The sequence below is a fragment of the Macaca nemestrina genome, chromosome 9 (genome assembly GCF_043159975.1).
Source record: "Macaca nemestrina isolate mMacNem1 chromosome 9, mMacNem.hap1, whole genome shotgun sequence".
NCBI classification, from domain to species: domain Eukaryota; kingdom Metazoa; phylum Chordata; class Mammalia; order Primates; family Cercopithecidae; genus Macaca; species Macaca nemestrina.
Genome location: NC_092133.1, coordinates 106912650 through 106938179, shown reverse-complemented (window position 1 = coordinate 106938179; position 25530 = coordinate 106912650). Strand labels below are relative to the sequence as shown.

Genomic DNA, 25530 nt, shown 5'->3' with positions numbered 1-25530 from the left:
AAAGGTTGGAGACTGCCATGAAGCCCTGCAGAAGAAAGATGTGGAAGTGAGAGACACTTTCACTAGATATAGTGGCTCCCACTTCCAGATCTTTCTCTCTGTGTATATACGGTACTTAGAGAAATCCAATTATCAGGACTCAGTTTTTCTAGCAGTCTCTCTCCTTGGGAATAAGTACAAAGATTTTTAAGGTTTTGCTAGTTGATGTAGCCCTGAACAGGGAAGGACAAGTATAAAATAAGTAGTTAGATTTTATTATTTTTACAGTTTCACTTTTTGTTGAGAAAAATATTTCTAATAAGAAATATACATTTGTGACTTGACATTTGTAGGTTCAGCTTTTCAACATTTCAAATATTTCAGGGCACCCTCTGTAGTGTTTTAGGGTGAAGGAAAGCAACAGGGTCTTCTTAAGTGGTTTTTTTGCTGAGAAACAAAGAATGTCATTTTCCTGTGACACAGATTAGTCTTTGAATCAGAGATAGATAATGGAAAAGGGATACGGTAACTGTGTCTTTCTTCCTCATTTTAGGTTATCAAGTTTGTTCCGGTTTAGATATCAAAAGTTATGTCAGTTATTAAGTAGATTTCTAGTTCATCATTGAGGACAGTTCGTGAGGACAAATTATATTCAGGGTATGCCAATTATATTGGCTGTCACTATTTTTTATGAAGCTAAGAGTGAGTGTTCATTGAATGTTATAGGTTGGGGAGGAAGAGTCAAAAATATGTAACTAAGATATTTTTTAAAAACAGAGGGCATATTTTAATTTTACCAAGAAACATGATTTAATATACAGAGGACTGATCTTTTCCCAGATTTTGCTTTTTGTTTTCATTTTTTAAAGTGAGCACCAAGATATGCACTAGCAGATTTTATTTTTAAAATATGTGAATTTGCTCATTTATGTTAAATCTTTTTTCTCTAAAGTCATTTTGGCAAACAGACTATTGAAAATTCACAGTCTACAAAACTTGAGGAAGACTTTAATCTTGCTACCAAGGTAAAATGGTTTTTTGTGAAGTTGATTTTCTCAGTTGGAATCTAGTTCTGTATAGTATTTACTTTTCATGTTTTGCAGTGCTGTAAGTATCATTATTTCATGTTGGCAATATAAAGTTGGTCAGATAAGAACATTTTATATAAAATATGAGTAGTTGATTTAAACTTTTTTTTTACTTTAGTAAATAACAAATGTTTGGTAAATACTTTGAGGTTGTGAGGGCCCAAAAAAGGAATGGGCTGGAGAATATATAGTGACAGGAACATTATATTAGAAAAAACTTTTCCACAGTAAAGAATATATAAAATCTGGTAAATTTTTATTTGGATAAGTGTACTTACTGTGAGTTTTAAAATTATCCTATTGTAACTTAAAAAAAAAAACCCTCATGCTTAAATTTGTCTTTAATGGATCACGTTACTTATTATAGTAATCAAGGAATCTCTCTGATACTCTTCAGTTCCAAAACTGTGCCACATAGCATATAGGTTTTTTTGCACTTATTATTTTGATATCACGTAGTTTATAGGAGAGAGCTTTGTCTCAGTTTCTCTTCTTGGTTCTTTAAATACACCAAAATAATATTAGAAGTTGTGAAAATTTATTTGGGCATGGTGGTGCATGCCTGTAGTTCCAGCTACCAAGGAGGCTGATGCAGGAGGATTGCTTGAGCCCAAGAGTTTGAGACCAGTGTGGGCAACATAATGAGACCTTATCTCTAATTTAAAAAAATAATAGTAGAAATTTAGAAATGTAAATTCTCTTTCTCAGAATCTGTATTATTAAGGGATGCCAGTGTGTTTTCTAAGTTACTTAATTAAAAGTATACTTTAAAGTCTTCATCTAAATGAAGAACGCAGGTTTTACCCCAATTAAACAACCAGTTCTGGAATTAGAGACTCTTAATAAGCATATGGCAAGATTTTAATTTCAGAATTTTTAAATTGCAGTTTTTAAACATACTGTTCTAGGATCTATGATCACATTTGAAAATTTTAAATTTCAGAAGATTTTGTATTTAGTTGTTTACATAATTGTTTTGAAGCTCTTGCATCACTATGAGATACCGCAAGTTAGAAAACATACTTGCGTGCATCCTTGTGTACCCAGAATAGTCTTGCCTATAAGAAGCATTTTAAGAGGTTTTCAATGTGAATAAATAAGCAGACAAATGAATTTTTATGTTATGGAATGTTACAAGTAAGATAATATGCATAATATATCTTAAAATTAATTCTAATTCATTTCTAAAATATGGTTTAAATTTATATTGTCTTTTAATATTTAGAATGCATAAATTCATGTAAGTTATCTTGAGAAAATATGTCTTAAATAAGAAGACAATCAGTGACATGTAGTAAATAAGAAAGAAGGTTACGCTGTATTTTCCAGTATCCTCCAAGTGGAGTCTAGATTAAAAAAAAAAATTTAATGAATTTAGTCTCAACTCATGCTCTTTTTTTTTTTTTTTTTGAAACGGGGTCTCCCTCTGTCATGCAGGCTAGAGTGCAGTGGCATGATCTCGGCTCACTTCCTCCTCCACCTTCCAGGTTCGAGCAGTTCTCCTGCCTTAGCCTCCTGTGTAGCTGGTACTACAGGCACGTGCCACCACGCCCACTTTATTTTTGTAATTTTAGTAGAGACAGGATTTTACCCTGTTGACCAGGATGGTCTCAATCTCTTGACCTCATGATTTGTCCTCCTGGGCCTCCCAAAGTGCTGGGATTACAGCGTGAGCCACTGAGCCCGGCCGAAAGTCATGTTCTATTAAACATATATTTTTAAGGAATACATTACTCTAAAATTCTTATTACCAATACTTTCTTCAGGTGAAAAGTTTATGAAACATTCCTTTTTAAATTTTTTCTCTCTCTGTAGTAAGAAAATTCTCGCTTTTAGGTATTGGCTGACGACCATGTTTAACTAATTTGGTGTCTTCTTATATAATAATAAAACTTAAATCTTTATTACACTGGTATTAACAAAATAACTAATTATAGTGTAAATACTGATCAGCATTATAGGAATATATTATGAACAAAAGTCTGTATTTTATGTATTTCATCACATGTCTTATAGTAGTTGTTTTTCATTTTCTTTCATGACTGAAGCTATACTTGATTGGTAAGGTCTCTTGTTTGTTTCTCCCTCTTTCACCTTTTTAAAAATGATTTACCCCAGACTTTTTTTCTCACAGAATACATTTTTTCAGTGTCTGCTTTTGAGAGGGCATCACTGTCTCCATTGTCAGCATATTTATTTACAGGTTTCTATTTAGTTGCTATACAGGATTTTCATTAATCAATCATTGCCTTCCCCATGATTTACTCTTTCTTTCTCTGTTTCTTGGAAGAAGCAGAATTTATACAATTATTTATACTTAGCTTTTTGCCACACAGAATAGAAACAACCCATACCATTTCAATGCAAACCCAGTTAAATAAGGTACTATTAAAAACTAAAGTCTCACATTTCTCCACACAAGAGGTAATTAATACAACTGTGAAGAGATATTCCAAAATATAACATGTAATTTAACTTTTTAAATTTTAATTATTTCTATAATATTATAAACTTTGTAAGGGTAAATTTTTGTCCTAGGTTATTTTGGTTAAAAAAATAATCTAGGGGCCGAGTGCGGTGGCTGACGCCTGTAATCCTAGGACTTGGGAAGCCCAGGTGGGTAGATCACGAGGTCAGGAGATCGAGACCATCCTGGCTAACATGGTGAAACCCCGTCTCTACTAAAAATACAAAAAATTAACCAGGTGTGGTGGCGGGCGCCTGTAGTCCCAGCTACTCAGAAGGCTGAGGCAGGAGAATGGCGTGAGTCCGGGAGGCGGAGCTTGCAGTGAGCAGAGATTGCACCACTCTAGCCTGGGAGACAGAACGAGACTCCATCTCAAAAAAAAAAAAAAAAAAAAGAACAATAATAATCTAATGGATACCATCATATTTCTATAATAATAAATTATATGAAGGGGTGAAATGAAATAATTCATTCATTAATGGATACCACCATATTTCTATAATAATAAATTACATGAACGGGGTGAAATGAAATAATTCATTGAAGAAGGGTAAGATAAACATAGAGACTTCATGAGAGAGTCAAGATGACACAGATTATTATTAAAAAAAGAACAAAAAAGTTGTTTAAATGAGAGCAGGAACGCTCTAGAATAAAAGATATTATATAAATGATTTAAAATAAAAAATTAGAAAACATAGCCAGGTAATAAATTACGGCTCAGGTGTTTTTGAGTGACTTGTAGCTGATTTTAATAAAAGGCTGAAAGAAAATATAAGGATAACTATAGGTAAGAGCAATTTATTGTACTCTTTAAAATACCTAGTAGAGAATAATTTGAATGTTTCTAATATATAGGAAAGATAAATACTTATGGTGATTAATATCTCAATTATTCTGTTTTGATTATGTGAATGTATTAAGTGATAATATGTACCCCCAAAACATGTACATTTATACTGTGTCAACAAAAAATTTATAAATGGCCGGGCGCGGTGGCTCACACCTGTAATCCCAGCACTTTGGGAGGCCAAGGCAGGCAGATAATGAGGTCAGGAGATCGAGACCATCCTGGCTAACATGGTGAAACCCTGTCTCCACTAAAAAATAGAAAAAAATTAGCCGGGCGTGGTGGCGGGCACCTGTAGTCTCAGCTACTCGGGAGGTTGAGGCAGGAGAATGGCGTGAACCCGGGCGGCAGAGCTTGCAGTAAGCCAAGATTGCACCACTGCACTCCAGCCTGGGCAACAGAGCCAGACTCTGTCTCAAAAAAAAAAAAAAATTATAAACAAGGAACGAAAATTTAATTCTCACTTCTTTTATTAACTTTACGTTTTATATTTAATTTAGTCATATTAATGTAGAATGCAAAGTGAAATCTGTTTTAGGCCTTGTCAGCCTTATTGTGAATTATCAATTTTTGACTCTTTGGTTTCTGGTTTAAGATTTCTAATTTAATGTTTGACATATTCTTAGGTTATTTAACTAATTTATCTTACTCTTTGATGTAACCGTGGTAGCTGTTTTGAATATTTTTGATAATAGAGTATAAATAAATAAGCATTTTATTTAAGCTTGTTATTAAAATTACATTTTCTGATCATATGAACAATGTTCTTATTCTGTGTCTCTTAAATTTTTAATCACTTTTTTAAAATCACTTTTAAGCTAGAACACTCTCAAAGAAATAAATGTAGAAATTATTAATCTCTAAAAATATTCTGATATCTTTTGTTCATAGTATGTATGTAGTGGTATTATATACACACAACAAATGAATGTATTCAATATTTGTGGATTTTTTTAAAAGTAAAGTGCCTGTTATCATAGAATCATATGTGAGGGAAGATTGTTAACAGAGTATACAAACTTAACATCGGAAGAATTGTTTTTACTCTTAAAATATCTCTTGCAATGGGGATATTTTATATTATTTCCAGGAAGCCTTATTAACTTTAGTCTTCATAATTATTAAACCTTGCACATACATTTGTTTATTTCTAAAACTCAGGAATCCTGTTGATTTGAATTTTTTAGTTTCTTTCTTCACTTCTCCTGTGAATACTGAATTGTGCTTGACAATCATAGATATACATAAAAACTATTAAATCTTGAACTTGAATAATTATTGCTTAATTTTCTTTATGTGAGATCTTTTCTCCAATTTTAAACTACCATCCTATATGGTGTAAGTAGGCAATTTGAGCTAGTATTATATTGTTTACAGGAACATAAGAAAAGCATGTGAATTTTAAAGCAGGGTTTCACATTTCTATCTCACTTTATAGTAGTACTTAAAAATGCCTCATAATTCTATGGGTAAGCATTTCTCTTCTACAATTAAAAATTTCAAGGTTTTTATATAGGTCATTTTGCAGAATCTTGTTTTAGAATTAAATGTTTTCATTCAATTCAAAGATGCATATTGCAATAATATTTCAGAAATAAATATTTACATATATAAATAAAATTATATTCTTGAAACAAATTTGGAAATATATGACTGAGAAACTTAATCCCACGTTTTTCTCTCTCCTTTAATTTCATTTTCAAAATTTCGACAGTCTGTGTAGATTTGTGTTGCTTAATTCTACCCATTTAGTCTATCTTATAAATATTTATTTCCTTATCACTATGTAATTTTCCTCATGTAGATTATCTACTCATACTCCAAATGTATTTATCCAGATCTTTCTTCCAAGCCCCTTGGATGCCTCAAATCTTAGAAGTCTCAAACTGAAAGCATCTTTTTTTTTAATTCTTTTCCTGCCTCTTTCCTGACTCTTTGTAATCTACTCAGTCATCTGGTTTCCCCATCCTAGTAAATAACACCTAGGAAGTAGCCATGAAATGCTCAAGTACTTCAACCTCCATTTTAACCGTCCCCCACATCCTGCACTTCAACCTTCCTCCAGGTCACCAAGCCAGTCACACACCAAAATTTGTATTATCTACCTTCTTATAATTTTCCATATCTTATTACCGTAATTAACTCTCTACCTATAATTTTGAAGTACTCCTTTCTAGTTTTGCCCCATCTCCCCATGTTCATCTATCTTTACATCACTGGAAGGGTCACCTTTCTAAAATATATTTGTAATGATGTAACTTATCTGCATATTGAGCAGATACCCATTACCTGAAGGGTTAAGTACACATTCTAGCGTGACACATATCTTATATGGTTTGGCCCCATTTTCTCTCTTCAACTCATTTGCTCTGACTGTGTTCCAGTTTTACCATATCACTTTGGCACCCCTCAGTTGCCATGTTGTTTCATGCCTTATTATTTTGCACATGCTGTTGCACCTAGAGTCTTTGTATCCTGACTCTGCACTTTGCCTGTCCTTCCAAATATGGCCCCATTATGGCAGCATTTTCCGTGCTTTTCAGGTGAAACTGATTTTTCTCTCCTTTATGCCCTTATGTATTTTATTGACTTAAATTGTAGAACTGGTGAGTTATGTTTTTCTGTTCTTATTTGTTTTCACATGTCTCTACCATTTCTTGAATGTAAGCTAGAATTTATCTTCTGTGTGTATTTTCTGCTTCTACTAGGTTAGTGCCTGTGATTTGATACATACAATGGATGTTTTTGTTTTGTTTTGTCTGACAAATTGAGTGAGTGAGTGAATAAATACAATTTTTTTCTGAAGATTTTTTTGTTGTTGCTTTTCGGTTTTTTGTAATATAGGGAGCAACAAAGACAGTAACTGGACAACAAGAAAATGATATTGGCATTATTGAACAAGCTCCACAAGATCAAAAAAGTAATGACGATTTTATTTTTTTATGCCAAAATAATAAAAGTGGTAATTTAGTGAATATCTCTGAAAATTTTTCTATGCTTAAATGCTATTATTTAGAAAACAATTTTGTAGACCAAATAACAATGTCTACTTAAAAAAATACTTTCTGCTGTCTTTTCTCATACTATCAATTCTTTTTTCTGAACCTGCTTCAATTTTGAATTTCTATTTTTGCTATTAACTCTTATTTTTGAAATATTCATAAATGGAAATAGATTTGTATATGTTTTTACACTTTACAGTAATAAATGTTCTCATATATGTGTCTGTGAATAACATTTTGTAGATAAGATGCCCACATCAGAATCAGGACAAAAAGAAGATATAAAATCACCTTCTGATTCTGAGGTATGTGTATTGTTGTTGATGTTATTTTAAAATTTAAGTAATGAGTAATCTTAAAACATAGAAAGATGATTTGACTTTATTTTCTCACCTCTGCATGTGTCTATATGAAATTATTTTCTGGCATTTATCAGAACGTACTTTTTAATCATGTGCCAAGTGGATAACAGTTGCATAGTGCAATTCTGCTGATTTGCAGTATTAATTTTGAAGCCAGTGTAGAATAGTGCAAAAGAAAATAAGGCTTAGAAGGCACCAGGAATCTATTCGAGTTCTGAAGTTAAATTTGTCTAAAAACTAGATAATTTCTCTGCGTTCATTTATGGGCAAATGTATGATTCTATGTATATCTAGATATACAAAAGCTCTAACTGGATTCAGGGAGAAAGAGTTTAAACTGTAGTCTTAGTTTTGCTCAACTTGGAACTTGAAAAGATCATGCCTGGGACTTGAAAGTATTGGTGTATTTTGATTATCCAGTATATATCTGAAAGAACATTTCAGGAATTGGATAAACATGAGAAATAGGACACCTGTAAAACTGTAATAACAACAATTTGGTTGAGTAGTATTTTAATAAGCAGGCATTCTTTTCACAAATAGAAATCTTTGAGTCCATTTGTGGCAGCCATGTTTACAGCCACATAAGTATCAAATAATAATGATGTATTCCAAGGTCACAGCTGTGGATGAAGAGATAGGAATGGCCTTACCACTTAGAAGCAGCAGCTGCGTAGTGGTAACAACAATGAGTGGATGTCAAAAAATAAGTCTGTATTTTGGTTCTGTCACTTACTATCTATGGGAACTTGGAAAAAATCATTTAACCTAATCAAATACCAGTAACCTTGTTAATAAAAATAGTGCTCATATCTACCTCTTAGGTACATGTGATGAAATAATGTTGTAACAAATGTGAAAAGATTTTGTAAACTGGAAAGTCTGTATACGAATGTAAGATGAAATGATCAAAGTGGCATTTATGTGAGAGCAGTATTGTTAGCACAAGAACGGGGAGTAGGAACAGGCATGTGGATTTCTAATTTTGGGTAAGGGGATGGTAACTTTCAGCAGGCTACAACTGCAGATTTTCCATAGAAATATAGCAGTTTGGAAAGTTAGACTTTCCTGATGAGATTTTCAATGTTTTGACCTGGAGTAATTTCTTTCTGAGCACTAACTGTGTTAGGCAATGAGACTCTGAATATCCAAGATGAGGAATTATGCTGTAGTAGTAGGAAGAGAATAACAAATAGAAAAAACTTATAAGTCACTATAACTTTTTCTTAAAAACAAAACAGAGAATGTTTGGTTAGAGAAAATTGAAGAACTTTATAATTAGCATGGGTGTGGGAGTGGCAGTGGAATTCTGTGGTCAGAGTAGATCTTTCTGAGACTGCCATTTAATCTCCATCTCAAAGATGAGGCGTAGGCCATATGAAAGTCTAGGAGGAAGACATTCTAAACAGAGAGAACAGTGGACCGTATTTGTTCATCATTTTGTTCTTAACCTAGAATGACTAGGAAGTAGAAAGTGGGGTAACCACCAACATCATCATCATCCTCATTATTCTAAAGTGAAGAAAAATCTGCAAATATGTGTCTGGCACACGTTACACGTTTCACGAATACATGTTTTTGTTTTTCTCTTTTTATGAAGGCTTGCTCTACTTTTCTGAAGTTGTGTCTTAATCAATCACATACTTTATCTAATGACTGCTTTCATTTAAAAGTAACATAAATAAAAGTTTTCCTTCTGAATCTTTCCTTTTATTCAAGCAGTTCTTTATCAGCAAAAAACTTGTAAAAATTATTCTTATTATCTTAAGCCCTTGTTTTCCTAAATGAAACAATTTCTACAGAGTTCTATTCCCACTCTGTATGACATACTCTGAAAATTCTCTTCATGCCCTGCATAGTTTTTAACAAAAATTCTATAATTATGCATATGTTAAGTGTTTAATCATATTGTGTTCTGTTTGAAATGCCCTATTATTTTTGGTGAGGACTACAGAGTAAGGCAGATACTTTGAATTTAATTCCTTTTGTACATGAGTGAATTTTTTCTGAATATGTTTTATTTTCCATGCTCAGTAACCTAGTCAATAGCAACATGAAGATAAAAGATAAGTTTGATATACAGAGCACATTTGAGGTTTCCTCTTGAAATGTTTTGGTGTCCAATATGTGAACAGCTTTAAATCTAATTACCTTTAAAGTAAAAAAAAAATATGTTTTAAGAATTTTTTTTTTTTTTTTTTTTTTGAGATGGAGTCTTGCTCTGTCACCAGGCTAGAGTGCAATGCCTGATCTCAGCTCACTGCAGCCTCTACCTCCTGGGTTCCAGCAATTCTCCTGCCTCAGCCTCCTGAGTAGCTGGGATTACAGGCACCTGCCACCATGCCCAGCTAATTTTTGTATTTTTAGTAGAGATGGGGTTTCACCCAATTGGCCAATATGGTCTCGATCTCTTGACCTCGTGATCCACCCGCCTTGGCCTCCCAAAGTGCTGTGATTACAGGTGTGAGCCATTGTGCCCAGTCCATAAACAAGATTTTAAATAAAAGTATTGATGCTTGTCATTTTTATTATTTTAAAATTGAAAATATTTATTGATGTGGCTCACGCCATAATCCCAGTGCTTTGGGAGGATGAGGCAGGCGGATCACTTGAGATCAGGAGTTCAAAACCAGCCTGGCCAACATGGTGAAACCCTGTCTATCCTAAAAATAGAACAAGTTAGCCAGGCGTGGTGGCTCATGCCTATAGTCCCAGTTACTTGGGAGGCTGAGGCAGGAGAATTGCTTGAACCTGGGAGACAGAGGTGGCAGTAGGCCAAGATCACACCAAAGAGCCACGCTGCAAGACTTCATCTCAAAAAAACAAAAAAATGAAATAAACAAATTATTTATTGATATTATCTTTAACAGATTATCTCTAAGAGTGCTGGACAGAATTATATGTGTTTACCTGGTGCTATATATCAAAATGATGTCGAAACAATAAATCACAAAATAGAAGGTAAGAACAATTTTTTTAATTTAAAACCCCATTTGGCCAAATGTTTGTCTAAATGCATGAGGACTGATATACTCTGACAGCCAAAGAAAATTATTTTTTAAATGCATAGCATAGAAGAACAAAAGGAGTGAAACTTACATGTCTTCTCAGGTGTTAGCAACAGATTATATTGACAGTGCCAAAAAAAGAGCGGAATTATTAGTTTAAATTCAATATACTGTAAGACCTGAGCAAAGGAGTAAAAGAGGAAATGAAGACAGAGGAAGACAGAGAATACATGGAGTACATGAGGCAACAAGAAGCAGGCTTATATAATGGCGGATGGTAAAATAAAATAATTCTTTAGAAAAAGATAGGTCATGGTTAGAAAGATTTGAAGAATATAAAGTGACCTTTCATTACCAAAATTTGCCAGGGAATTATAGCAAAATGTTGTCTCTCCTGTCTTTCTCACTGGTGGGGAAGCATTAGGGATGGAAGCACCTGACCATGGAGAGTTGTGTTTTATCTGCAATAGGTGAATATAAGCATATTTGCACAGCCATGCATGTATATAATTTGTCATATAGACTCGGTATAGATCAGAAGTTTTCAAACTGTAGAAAATCAGCTGAATACCTTGTTAACAATGCACGCTATGATTCAGCAGGCATGGGATTCTGGCATTTTTAAATAAGTTCTCAAGTGATGCTGATACTGGTGGTCCTTCAACCTCACTCTTAAGTAGCAAGGGAACAGCCTTTCCTTTGGAAAAATCTGGAAGAAGGGCAGTTGGATAGAAGGTCAAGACATAACAGGATCAAGGGAAAGCATTATATTGCTTTTATTTCTGAGTATGTTTCTGGCCAGAGGGGAAAAAAGGTAAATAAATAGTAATTACAGATGTCAGATACTACCCCTAATCAAAGAGAAAGAAAGTGTTGGGAAAATTGATTTTAAAAGATGTTGAGTGGGAAGAATCAAGACCACAGATATAGACATTATTTTGGCTAAGGAAGAGGGATTGTGAGGCAGGAAACGGGGCAAGAAAGAAGATAGCCAGGCAACTTTAGAGTTTCTGAAAAGGAAATGTGAGTGAATTAACTTCAGATGCATTTAGAATATTTCTGTTATATATTTGTTTTCTGCCTCATGGCTCTCAGTACTCCTTGGACCTTGCATGGACCTTGATTTAATTCTATGAAATGTTGGAAATTTAGGTTACTTACAGCACTCATTTTTCCTATAAGTTTCTAATGTTTCTCCAAGGAGTCACAAGTTGATTCTGAAGATATTGTTGCATTGAGGAAATACTATCTCATTGTAATTAAAGTAGCTTTTAATTTATATGCAGTACAAGTTCTTTAAGCTTATTTATCTAAAACACATTCACATCAAATATATTGTCATGGCCTACTGAAATTTCAAAGGATTGGATGTATATTTTGCTAATATCAAAAAGTTAGTATCTTGAAGAATCTTACTTATTGATAAATAATCTTTTTTGAAGAACTGTGTAATAAAGATTGCTTAATCAAACTAAGTAATAATAAAAAATAAAAACTTAGAAATGACAGATGATAGGTAATTAAAATTATCTGAGTGAACAGCAAATATCTGACATAGTGGGTTTCATGGGAGAAGAGAATATGACTTCTTTTGTGAAGAAATAATTAATACAAATTAGTCAAACTTTTATTTTTCTTTTGCATTCTAATGAATATGAAGTTAATTTTTAGATTTTTAAGATTGCAGTTCTAACCAATTGACTATAGAAGTGGTGGTTATTATCCACCAATAGAATATACAGGCTACAGAAGAAAGTCCACAGATTCATGAATGAAAATAGATTTGTATATGTTTTAAAAATTTATAATAAGAAATGTTCTCATGAATGTGTCTGTGATTAACCTTTTATAGATCAGAGGTTCCCAACAGAATCCAAACAAGAGGAAGATAAAGAAAATGCTTGGGATTCTGGGGTATTGTATATTATTGATGTTATTATTCTCTAAAAATGTTAATATTGAGTGATGTGAAAATAGAAAATCAGAGGCTTTGACTTGGTTTTCTTACCACTGCATATGCTCAGAAGAAATTCTGGTATTTATAAAAATACACTTGGCTGGGCACTGTAACTCATGCCTGTAATGCCAGCACTTTGGGAGGCCCAAGGTGGGAGGATCACCTGAGTTTGGGAGTTCGAGACTAGCCTGGTAAATATGGTGAAATCCTGTCTCTACTAAAAATACAAAATTAGTTGGACATGGTGGCACATACCTGTAATCTCGGCTACTTGGGAAGCTGAGGCAGGAGAATTACTTGAACCCAGGAGGAGGAGGCTGCAGTGAGTTGAGATTGTACCATCACACTCCAGCCTGGGTGACAGAGTGAGACTCTGTCTCCAAAAAAATAAAAAAATACTTAAAAAAAATCTATGTGCTAAGTAGATTACTGCTTGATAGTGAAATTCTGCTAATTTTCAGAATTAGTTTTAGACACGAGTTTAGTATAGTATAAAAAATAAAGCTTAGAATTCACCAGTAATTCACATGAGTTTGAGGTAAAGTTTGGCTGAAAACTAAAGAATTACTCTGAATCCACCTTTGGGCAAATATATGATTTGGTGGTATATCTAGATGTAAAAAAGTTCTAATTAGATTAATAGAAAAATAGTTTAAGCTGCGGTTTTGTACAACTTGAAACATGAAAAGATAATGCTTTGGACTTGAAATAATTGACATATGTGTATTGTCCAGTAGAGATCTGAAGGAACATTTTAGGAGAAAATAATGCATAAAGAATAGGAAACGAGTGGGACTGTAATAACAACAATTTGTTTGAGTAGTGTTTTAAAAAGTAGAAATTATTTTTACAAATAGACCTCTTTGAGTCCATCTGTGGTAGCCATGCTTATAGCAACGTAAGTACCAAATAATAATGATGTAGTCCAAGGTCACAACTGTGGAAAGACACAGGAAGTGACTGACCTCTTAGATCCAAGCCCCTGCTGCACAGTGGTAACAGAAATGAGATGTCAGTAGACAAGTCGACTTTATCTAATTTGTCCATAGACAAAAAAAAAAAAAAAAAAAAAAAAAAAAAAAAAAAAAAAAAGACTTCTAATACTTGTCTGCTTTCATTTAAACATAACATAAGTTTTCCTTAGTACTTTTTCATTTTATTCAAGTACTTTTTCTGTCAGCATTTTATCAAAACATTTTGATTATTTTAAGCCCCTGTTTACCTAAATAAAGCAGCTTCTACAATGTTCTGAGTATACTTTATATGACTTATTCTTAACATTCTCTTCATACCATGTATCATTTTTAACACTAAATAATTCTATAATCATGAATATTTTCGATGTTTAATGCAGTATGTATGTGCGGCAGCCCTCCTTTCCAGGGAACACCAGCTGCAGGGAGTCTGTCCCTTGCAGACCTCTGACCCGGCGACAGATGAATAAAGTACATTGACACACAGATATTCTGCTCTGTCAGTCCAGCTGAGGGTGTCCAAGTGGCTTATAGACTCCCTGCTGAGTTCTGTAAACAGTTGCCACTATGGCCCTGATCAGCTAGTCAGACTCACAATTATTCAGTAAGATTAATTAACAAAAGCTTGAGTCAACACCATTAGAGGGTAATTGACATTGTGGACTTCCCGAGTAAAAAGCCCTTAAGCACCTGTGGTACATCAAATGTTAGTCTTAAGATTATATGAGTAAATTAGCTAGCTAGGTAAACTACTCTGCCTTCCTTTATGACTACTTTAATTTGTTTAACTAAAGGTGAAGATCGGGTTGCCTTCAACCATATCTATTACCAAAATTATGCAAACTTCTCAGTCTTCCAGGCAGCTTTGTGTCTATCTCTATAACTATCTCTAATATTTTTCCCACCAGCCTGATTGAATTCCAACTTGTGTTATGGCAGGTAGCAAGTGTATTATATTTTGTTTGATGTGCCTTCTTGATTTTTGGTGAGGAAGATAAAGTAAGATATTTTTAAGTGAGTTGCTTCTTGAAATATGCAGATAAGTGTATATTTTTGTCAATATTATTTATTTTTTCATGCTCAGTAACTGAGTCAATAGCTGCATGAAGATAACTGGTAAGTTTTGACCTAGATAGCATATGTGAGGTTTTCTATCAAAATGTTGTGATTTTCAATATGTGCCTATCCTTAAATCAAATTGCCTTTGAAGCCAGAAATTGAGTTTAAAAATATTTTAATTAGGAAATTTTATGCCTCTTTTGATTTTAAAATTGAAATTATCTATTGATACTACTTTTAACAGAGTCTCTTTGAGAGTTCTACAAAGATTCAAGTGTGTACACCTGAGTCTATTTATCAAAGTGTAACGAAGCATACAAATAGAGAAGTAGAAGGTAAGAACCATTTTTATTTGAAAAGTCTTTTAATCATATGTTTGTCTAAATGCATGAAGACTGATATACTCTAATAGCCAAATAAAATTACCCACTAAATACATAACATTGAAAAGAGAGGAATAAAATGGTAAGTTACATTTTATTCCTTGTATAAGTTGGCAACAGGATATATAGAGAGTACAAAAAAAAAAAAAAACAAATTATTTGAATCCAAAATACTCTAAGACATGAGGAGAGTCAGGAAATAAGTAAGAGAAAAGGAGTAAAAAAGGGAATGAAGACTAAGGAAGACAGAGAGATTATAGGGAGTTCATGAAGGAAGAAGAAGCAGGTTTATTAAATGGAGATGGGAAAATATATATATATATTTAGAAAAGATAGACAATGTGTAGAAAGATGGTAAGAATATAAAATGATCTTCCAGTCCCAAAACTTGTCAGAAAATTATAGTTAAAGTTTTCTCACTTTTCCTGTCTTTCTCACTACTGGGAAGGCATTAGGGATGGAATTATCTGAGCATGCAGAATTGTGTTTTATTTGCAATAGGTGAGTATTAACAAATATGCATAGGTGTGCATCTATATAATTTGTCATATATACTCAGTATAGACCAAAAGTTATGAAACATTAGAAAATCAGCTGAATACCTTATTAATACACAGTATCATTCAGCACAATTGAGTTTCTATTAGTAAGTTCTCAGGCGATGCTGATACCAGTGGTACTTGGAGCTCGCTCTCAGAAGCAAGGGGAGAGGCCATTTATGGGGAAAATGTGGAAGAAGAGCAACTGAATAAACAGTCAAGACATAACAGGGTCAAGAGAAAGCATTATATTCCTTTTGTTTCTGAGTATGCTTTTAGCCAGAGAAGAAGAAGAAGAAAAAGATAAAAAAGCAGAAACTGTAAATTTAAGATACTCTCACTAAACAAGGAGAAAGGAAGTGATGGAAAAAGAAATTTGAAACAGTGTTGGATGGGAAGAATTCTACAGAGTTAGAGGGTTTTGTTTATTTTTTATTTTTATTTTATTTTTTTAATAGAGGCATTCTAGGCAGATAACGGGACAAACAAGAAAGAAGGTAGGCAGGTTTTGTCCTCTGAGAAGGACAGTTGAGTGAACTCTCTTCAGATGCATTTAGATTATTTGCACTCCCGAAAGTAGTTTGTGGGCACTCCAGAGACTACCAGAAGCAGGAGGCCTACTAGAATTGGGAGAACCACAGTGACTCATTAGGTTTCTCTGTTACAATCAGGCATGACAAATATATATTTTGTTGATGTTAGCTATTCAGATGAGATATATTTGAAACTAAGAACATTGACTTTATTTTTAAGAAAGTGTGTTGAATTGCCATTCCACAAAAATTTATTATAGACTAATGATACACCAAATCAGATGAGTTGTAGGAACTAAAAATTACTGAATTTATATTTGAATAATAAGATTGCTTTTTAAAATAAATATTGTGGTGACTTAACAATATAAAAAGTTATTTGTGTTTAATACATCTATTGCAATTAATTTTTATATAAATATGTGAATATTGAAAGCTTATAAATTATTTCCATGATGAGTTTTATACATCTTGCATGAGTGGATCAAGAAGCATTCAGATGGATAAAATAGAGGATACAGAAATATTGGCATATGATTACACCATATGGTTATGGAAAACAATGAATATTTATATTTAGTATTATGACCTAAGTGTATATCCAAGCTGATCAATTCATAACACTTCACAGATGAGATGTCAATTCTACATTCAATTGAACTCTCATCATAACTATGTACCTTTCCAAAGATAGGCCCGTATTAAAGAACATGATGAGTAGAATAATATAAATGATTCTAGTGTGTTTCGTTAAGTACCTGGTATGGCATTCCATGTTCAGCTTTGACATTTATTTTCTCATATCAATTCTTTTTACATGTGAAATACAATCTTGCTTTTGAAGTCTTAACTGCATGATCTGTGAAACCTATATTTATATTTTCTTCAGTGTATTGTTGTCATGTGTGTGTCCTAAATAAACCAAAAGAAAACTTCCCAAATCTAAAGTATTCATTCTCAAAGATGACCAAGAGGACTCAGTTAGATACTCTCACTGTGTTCATTTGTGGTTGGCTTTGTCATATTTACTTATGATTGATGATAAATCTCTTTCGCTTTTTAGAGCCTCCTGAGAAGTCATCTGCCTTCAAGGTATTTAGTTTTATAATTTCATTTTGAATGACTTCTTAACTATGTATTTTGTGAAGTATCCATTCTTGATTAATCATTGTTCTTCCAAACCCATTTAGCCTGCCACTGAAATACAAAACTCTTTTCCAAATGAAGCCTTCGAATGCAAGAAGGAACAACCTTTGACAGCAGGTAAATTTCAACTTATGTAAAGACGAATATTTCAATATTGGACATTTTGATAATAGTCTTTCTATCCCCAACGCTGTATTTTTTTCAACTTTGCTGAAAAAAATTTGATCTAGATAATGCCAATACTGGTATTTGTGTTTGAAAACCCAATCTTACAAGAACAGTAATTTACAATATTTTTGTAGCCTTGTTCTCAAGTGTTTCCACTTTTGTATCCCGAAACTGTAATGTTTTCTATTTTGAACTTCTGTATTTCTTAAAGATTCAAGGAGGTGAATTTTGAAAGTCTAATTTTTGTTTAGTTCTTTGAAGCTTGATTCAAATTCCACGGTTTACTTCGGGGATTGCATCTTTTATTAATATAACACTTGTTTTTTAACATTAATTACCTCATTTCCGGTGTTGTCACTTTGAGAATCCTAAGAAAATCGGTAACTCGGATTAGCGAACTCTGTGTGTTTGTGTGTATGTGTCTGCATGTGTGCCTGTGTGTGTCTGTTTATGTGTGTGGTACCTTTCCCTTGTAAAGATGAGGATAGTAATTAGTCATTTATTGGTGAATATTTGATAAACACACTCTTTTTCATGAAACTGTGATTCTGAAGCCTTTGGCTTTAGAGTCTTTGTATAGTACTACCGTTTATTGCCTAGAAGTAACCAATATTCTAAACTATTTTAAAAACTATTCTTATGCATGTTTAAACATTTTACAACATGTGTGCAAGTTCATATTTAATATGTGAAATATTTTTCAACTTCTAAAGCATACATGGTTGTACAGTGTAATATTTTAATATTCAGCAATTCTTTTTTTATCTGCATTATAATTTTTAGAGACATCCATAAAGAGCACAGTTAAATGTCTTTTTAAATATTAGGTTGTTTATGAAATTCCATTGTATGACTACACCATAGTTAATTGCACAATTTTGATGCTGATTAATAATAAATAAAAATGAAAGCATGCAGATTTCAGAGTCTTTAAGTTAGTTTTATCTGCTGATTTTTTAGTTATTAGAAATTAAAACTACAATATTTAAAGTATTTCTTTTTGGAATCATACATTCCACTAACAATTTGACCTGTGACCCACAGATTCTTAGAGCTATGGTGTTGCAACATGTTAGATCTCTGAAAGTATCCAGGGTACACTTCTAAAAATGAGTGAAAATGGTGGCTTACCAAAGTATGATTTGAGTTTCTTGGACCCTCTGCATGAAATGTGAACTTTGGGGATGCTGATCACAAGTTAAATTTGCTTTTTAAAACTGGGTATACAGTTGATGGATGTCAAATGATAAACGAACCCTTAATGATGAAATGGTCTTTTAAGTTTTAGTTGTTCATGTTTGCTTTTTTCTTTAACCTGATTCAAATAGTTGTAATATGTACTTTTTGTTGATAAAGAAAACTGGGCGTTGTTTTTGGTATAAATTCATTTTCTGTCTCATGGGCCTGAGAGCTCTGCAAGTCTTGTGTGGGCCTTCATTTTATCCTGAGACATGTGGGAACGTTAGATTACTTAAGATTGCTTGAGATTGCTGTGTCAATCAAACTAAGTAATACTACAAAATAAAAATTTACAAAGAAATGAGAGATGATAGGTAAAGTTTTCTGAAGGAACAGCAAATATAGGACATACTGTGTTTCACAGGAGAAGAGGGTATGATTGTTTTGTGAAGAAATAATTCATACAATTTAGTCAGATTTCTATTTTTCTGCATTCTAATGAATGATAGAATGTTAATTTTCAGACTTTAGATTTCAATTCTAATGGATTGACTATAGAAGTAGTGATTGTAATCGACACAAAGAATATACGGGCTACAGAGGAAAAACCACAGATTCATGAATGAAAGCAGATTTGTATATGTTTTGAAAATTTATAATAGAGAAATGTTCTCATGGATGTATCTATGATTAACCTTTTATAGATCAGATGATCCCATCAGAATCCAAACAAAAGGACAATGAAGAAAATTCTTGGGATCTAGAGGTACTATGTATTATCAGTGTTTTCTTAATATTAGTATTGCATGATATGAAAACACAAAATCAGAGGCTTAGACTTTATTTTCTCACTTCTGCATATGTCATCCCCAAATTACTTTTGGTATTTTTCAGAATACGCTTCATAGAGAATCTATGTGCTAAGTAGGTTACTACTTCATAGTGAAATTTTGCTAATTTGTAGGATTAATTTAAGAAGCTAGTGTGGTATAGTATAAAAAATAAGGCTTAGAAGTCACTAGCAATTCACATGGGATCTGAAGTACGTTTGTCTAAAAGCGAAAGAATTATACTGAGTCCAGTTATGGGCAAATATATGATTCTGTGATTTATCTAGAGGTACAAAAGTTCTAATTGGATTCATAGACAGTTTAAACTGCAGTATTGTAAAAGCTGGGACCTGAAAAGTTAATGACTGGGACTTTAACATATTGACATATCTTTATTGTTCAGTATAGAGCTGAGGGAACATTTCAGGAAAAAGACAAGTCTGAGGAATAGGAAACCTGGTGGGACTATAATAACAAGAGTATTGGTTGACTAGTCTTTTAAAAAATATAAATTATTTTCACAAATAGAACTCCTTGAGTCCCTTTGTGGCAGTCAAGCTGCAGCAGCGTGAGCGTCAAATAATAGTGATGTATTTTAAGGTCACAGCTGTGGAAAGACATAGAAAGTATCTGACCTCTTACAAACAAGCAGCTGCTGCCTGATGGTAACAGCAAAGGGTGGAAGTCAACAGACAGGTAGATTTTATCTGATTTGTCATTAGACAAAAAAACTTTAATATTTGTTTATTTCATTTAAACATAACATAATTTTTTTCTTACTGCATTTACATTCTATTCAGGCACTTTTTTTGTCAGCATAGATATGTCAAAAACATGTTGCTGAATTTAGGCCCCTGTTTACCAAAATAAAGCAGCTTTTCAACATTCTGTGCATATATTATATGACAGACTCTAAAAGTTCTCTTCATGACATGCATCATTTTTAACACTAAATAATTCTATAATCATGAATATTTTAAATGTTAAATCTGGCCTTCAAATGTTTAATATTTTAAATGTTTAATATTTTAAATGTATAATGGCAAGTAGCAAGTGTGTTGTATTTTGTTTGAAAAGTCATATTCAGTTTTGATGAGGACTACAACATAAGTTAGATATTTTTAAGAGAGATACTTTTTGAAATATGCAAGAGTGAATTTTTTCATGAATGTGATTTCTTTCTCCTGCTCAGTAACCAAGTTAATGGCTGCATGAATGTAAAGATAAGCTTGATGTAGAGAGAGTTAAATGAGGATTTCTGTCAAAATGTTTTGATTCTCTATGTGTCTGCTCTTTAGTCAAATTGGTTGTAAAGTAGGAAATTGTGTTTTTAAAAAAGATTTTAATAAGGAATTTTGATACTCTTCATTATTAGGATTTTTCCATTTAAATTATTTATTGATATTACTTTTAACAGAGTGACCGTGAGACTGTTTCACAGAAGGATGTGTGTTTACCCAAGGCTACACCTCAAAAAGAACTCCATACGATAAGTGGAAAATTAGAAGGTAAGAACCATTTTTTATTGAAAAAGTCATTTGACCAAATATTTCTCTAAACTGATGAGGAAGGATATCCTCTAATAGCCAAAGAAAATTACCTCCTAAATGCAAAGCATGGAAAAAAAGAGAAGTGAAAGTTGAATGGAGATAAGTTATACGTCTTATCAGGTGTTAGCAACAGACTATATTGAGAGCGCTGAAAAGGAGCTGAATTACTAGTTTGAATTCAAGATATTCCAAGACCTGAGGAAAATGAGAAAAAAAGAAAGAAGAAAGTAGTAAAAGAGGAAATGAAGACTGAGAAAGTAGAGCGTACAGAGAGTACATGAAGGAACAAGAAGCAGGTTTATATAATGGAGGATGATAAAATGAAATGATTGTGTACAAAAAGATGGGGTATGGTTAGAAATTTGGGAAGAATAAAAAGTGACCTTCTCGTATCAAAATATACCACAGAATTATAGCAAAGGTATTCTGATTTTTCCTATCTTTCTCACTGGTGGGAAGCCATTAGGGATGGAAGCACCTGACCATGGAGAGCTGTATTCTATTTGCAATAGGTGAGAGTAAGCATATATGCATGGCCACACATGTATATAATTTATCATATGCACTCCATATAGACCAGAAGTTTTCATAGAAAATCAGCTGAGAACCTTGTTAACAATTCACACTGTGATTCAGCCGACTTGGGATTCTGCATTTTTAGTAAGTTCTCAGGTGATGCTGATGATGGTGGTCCTTGGACCTTGCTCTGAGTTATTTTTGATATAAATTCATTTTCTGTCTCACGGGTTTGAGAGCTCCTCAAGTCTTGTGTGGGCCCTGATTTTTATCCTATAGCATGTGGGAACATTAGATCACTTAAGGCAACTATTGTTTCCTATACATTTCTGATGTTTCTCCAAGGTGTCACAAGGTGACTCTGAATATATTGCTGCATTAGAGAAGAACTGTGTCATTGTAATTAAAGCAGTTCTTAATTTATATGCAATAAAAGTTTTTTAAGCTTATCTTCCTAAAACATATACACAGTCAAAACACACCCAATACGCTGTCATGGCATATTGAAATGTAAAAGGGTTGGACATATAGTTTACTAACATCAAGAAGTTAATATCTCTAAGAAATCTTATTTGGTGATGAATCATCTCTTTTGGAAAACTTTGTAATAGAGATTGCTGAGTCAATCATGCTAAGTAATACTACAAAATAAAAATTTACAGAGAAATGAGAGATGATAGGTAAAGTTTTCTGAATGAACAGCAAATATAGGACATACAGTGTTTCACGGGAGAAGAGGGTATGACTGCTTTGTGAAGAAATAATTCATACAAGTTTGTCAAATTTCTATTTTTCTGCAATCTAATGAATGATATAATGTTAAGTTTCAGACTTTTTAGATTTCAATTCTAATAGATTGACTATAGAAGTAGTGATTGAATAGATAAAAAGAATATACAGGCTGCAGAGGAAAAACCACAGATGCGTGAATGAAAGATTTATATATGTTTTCAAAATTTATAGTAGAGAAATGTCCTCATGAATATATCTGTCATTTAACTTTTATAGATCAGATGATCCCATCAGAATCCAAACAAAAGGATGAAGAAGAAAATTCTTGGGATTTAGAGGTACTATGTATTACCAATGTTTTTTTTAATATTAGTATTGCATGATATGAAAACATAAAACCAGAGGCTTAGATTTTATTTTCTTACCTCTGCATATGTCACCCCCAAATTATTTTTGATATTTTTCAGGTTATGCTTAATAGAGAATTTATGTGCTAGGTAGATTACTGCTTCATAGTGAATTTTTTTGAAGAAGATCTTAATTAGGAAATTTTGATACTTGCTATTATTAGGATTTTTCCATTGAAATTGTTTACTGATATTGCTTTTAACAGAGTGTCCGTGAGACTGTTTCACAGAAGGGTGTGTGTTTACCCAAGGCTACACCTCAAAAAGAATTCCATACGATAAGTGGAAAATTAGAAGGTAAGAACCATTTTTTATTTAAAGAGTCACTTGACCAAATATTTCTCTAAACTGATGAGGAAGGATATCCTCTAATAGGCAAAGAAAATTACCTCCTAAATGCAAAGCACGGAAAAAAAAGAGAAGTGAAATGGTGATTTGTTATACATCTTATCAGCTCTAGGCAACAGACTATATTGAGAGTGCTGAAAAGGAGGTGAATTATTAGTTCGAATTCAAAATATTCCAAGACCTGAGGAAAATGAGAAAATAAGAAAGAAGAAAGTAGTTAAAGAGGAAATGAAGACTGAGAAAGACAGAGCATACAGAGAGTATATGAAGGAACAAGAAACAGGTTTATGTAATGGAGGATGGTAAAATAAAGTGATTCTTTACGAGAAGATCGGGTAATGTTAGAAACTGGGAAGAATATAAATTCAACTTCTCGTACAAAAGTTTAGCAGAGAATTACAGCAAAGGAATTCTGACACTTCCTGTCTTTCTCACTGGTGGGAAGCCATTAGGGATGGAAACACCTGACCATGGAGAGCTGTGTTCTATATGCAGTAGGTGAGACTAAGCATATATGCATGGCCACACATGTATATAATTTGTCATATACACTTTGTATAGACCAGAAGTTTTCATAGAAAATCAGCTGAAAACCTTGTTAACAATTCACACTGTGATTCAGCCAACTTGGGATTCTGCATTTTTCATAAGTTCTCTGACGATGCTGATGCTGGTGGTCCTTGGACCTTGCTCTGAGTTATTTTTGATGTAAATTCATTTACTGTCTCAAGGGCCTGAGAGCTCCTCAAGTTTTCTATGGGCCTTGATTTTTATCCTATAACATGTGGGAACATTAGGTTACTTAAGGCAATTATTGTTTCCTATACATTTCTGATGTTTCTCTAAGGTGTCACAAGCGAACTCTGAAGATATTGCTGGTTTAGGGAAGAACTGTATCTTTGTAATTAAAGCAGTTCTTAATTTATATGCAATAAAAGTATTTTTAACTTATCTTCCTAAAACATAAACAAAGCCAAAACACGTCCAATAGGCTGTCATGGTGTATTGAAATGTAAAAACGTTGGACATATAGTTTACTGACATCAAAAAGTTAATATCCCTAAAAAATCTTATTCGTTGATAAATCATATTTTTTGACGAACTGTGTAATAAAGACTGCTGAGTCAATCGAGCTAAGATATACTACATAATAAAAATTTACAAAGGAATGAGAGATGATAGGTAAAGTTTTCTGAATGAACAGCCAATAAAAGACATACAGTGTTTCACGGGAGAAGAGGGTATGACTGCTTTGTGAGGAAATAATTGATACAAGGTAGTCAAATTTATATTTTTCTGCATTCTAATAAATGATATAATGTTAATTTTCAGATGTTTTAGATTTCAATTCTAATGGATTGACTATAGAAGTAGTGATTGTAATCAATAAAAAGAGTATACGGGCTACGGAGGAAAAACCACAGATTCGTGAATGAAAAATTTGTATTTGTTTTTAAAATTTATAGTAGAGAAATATTCTCATCAATGTATCTGTGATTAACTTTTTATAGATCAGATGATCCCATCAGAATCCAAACAAAAGGACGAAGAAGAAAATTCTTGGGATTTAGAGGTACTATGTATTATCAATGTTTTTTTAATATTAGTATTGCATGATATGAAAACATAAAATCAGAGGCTTAGACTTTATCTTCTCACCTCTGCATATGTCACCCCCAAGTTATTTTTGATATTTTTCAGGATACACTTAATACACTTTCAGAATACCTAATCTATGTGCTAGGTAGATTATTGCATCATAGTGAAATTTTTAAAAAAAGATTTTAATTAGGAAATTTTGGTACTTTTTATTATTAGGATTTTTCCATTGATATTGTTTATTGATATTACTTTTAACAGAGTGACCGTGAGACTGTTTCACAGAAGGATGCGTGTTTACCCAAGGCTACACCTCAAAAAGAATTCCATATGATAAGTGGAAAATTAGAAGGTAAGAACCATTTTTTATTTAAAGAGTCATTTGACCAAATATTTCTCTAAACTGATGAGGAAGGATATCCTCTAATAACCAAAGAAAATTACCTCTTAAATGCAAAACATGGAAAAAAAGAGAAGTGAAATGGTGAAAAGTTATATGTCTTATCAGGTGTTGGTAACAGACTATGTTGAGAGTGCTGAAAAGGAGCTGAATTATTAGTTTGAATTTAAGATATTCCAAGACCTGAGGAAAATGAGAAAAAAAGAAAGAAGAAAGTAGTAAAAGAGGAAATGAAGACTGAGAAAGACAGAGTATACAGAGAATACATGAAGAAACAGGAAGCATGGTTATATAATGGAGGATAATAAAAAAAAATGATTCTTTACGAGTAGATTGGATATGGTTAGAAATTTGCGAAGAATATAAACGGACCTTCCGGTACTGAAATTTACCAGAGAATAACAGCAAAATATTCTGACTCTTCCTGTCTTTCTCACTGGTGGGAAGCCATTAG

General features: G+C 32.8%; 1 protein-coding gene across 1 annotated transcript in view; it reads left to right on the top strand.

Moving 5' to 3' along the window:
- The window catches only part of LOC112426922 (ankyrin repeat domain 30A), a 133167-nt gene that overhangs the window by 30378 nt on the left and 77259 nt on the right, over positions 1-25530 (top strand). The window contains exons 13-26 of the mRNA XM_071068735.1: positions 932-1004; positions 7229-7304; positions 7630-7691; positions 10619-10709; positions 12609-12670; positions 14991-15081; positions 17265-17293; positions 17392-17464; positions 19399-19460; positions 20942-21032; positions 22599-22660; positions 22936-23026; positions 24589-24650; positions 24938-25028. Of these exons, the coding sequence (XP_070924836.1) occupies positions 932-1004; positions 7229-7304; positions 7630-7691; positions 10619-10709; positions 12609-12670; positions 14991-15081; positions 17265-17293; positions 17392-17464; positions 19399-19460; positions 20942-21032; positions 22599-22660; positions 22936-23026; positions 24589-24650; positions 24938-25028 (1016 nt within the window). The remainder of the gene's footprint in view (positions 1-931; positions 1005-7228; positions 7305-7629; positions 7692-10618; positions 10710-12608; positions 12671-14990; positions 15082-17264; positions 17294-17391; positions 17465-19398; positions 19461-20941; positions 21033-22598; positions 22661-22935; positions 23027-24588; positions 24651-24937; positions 25029-25530) is intronic.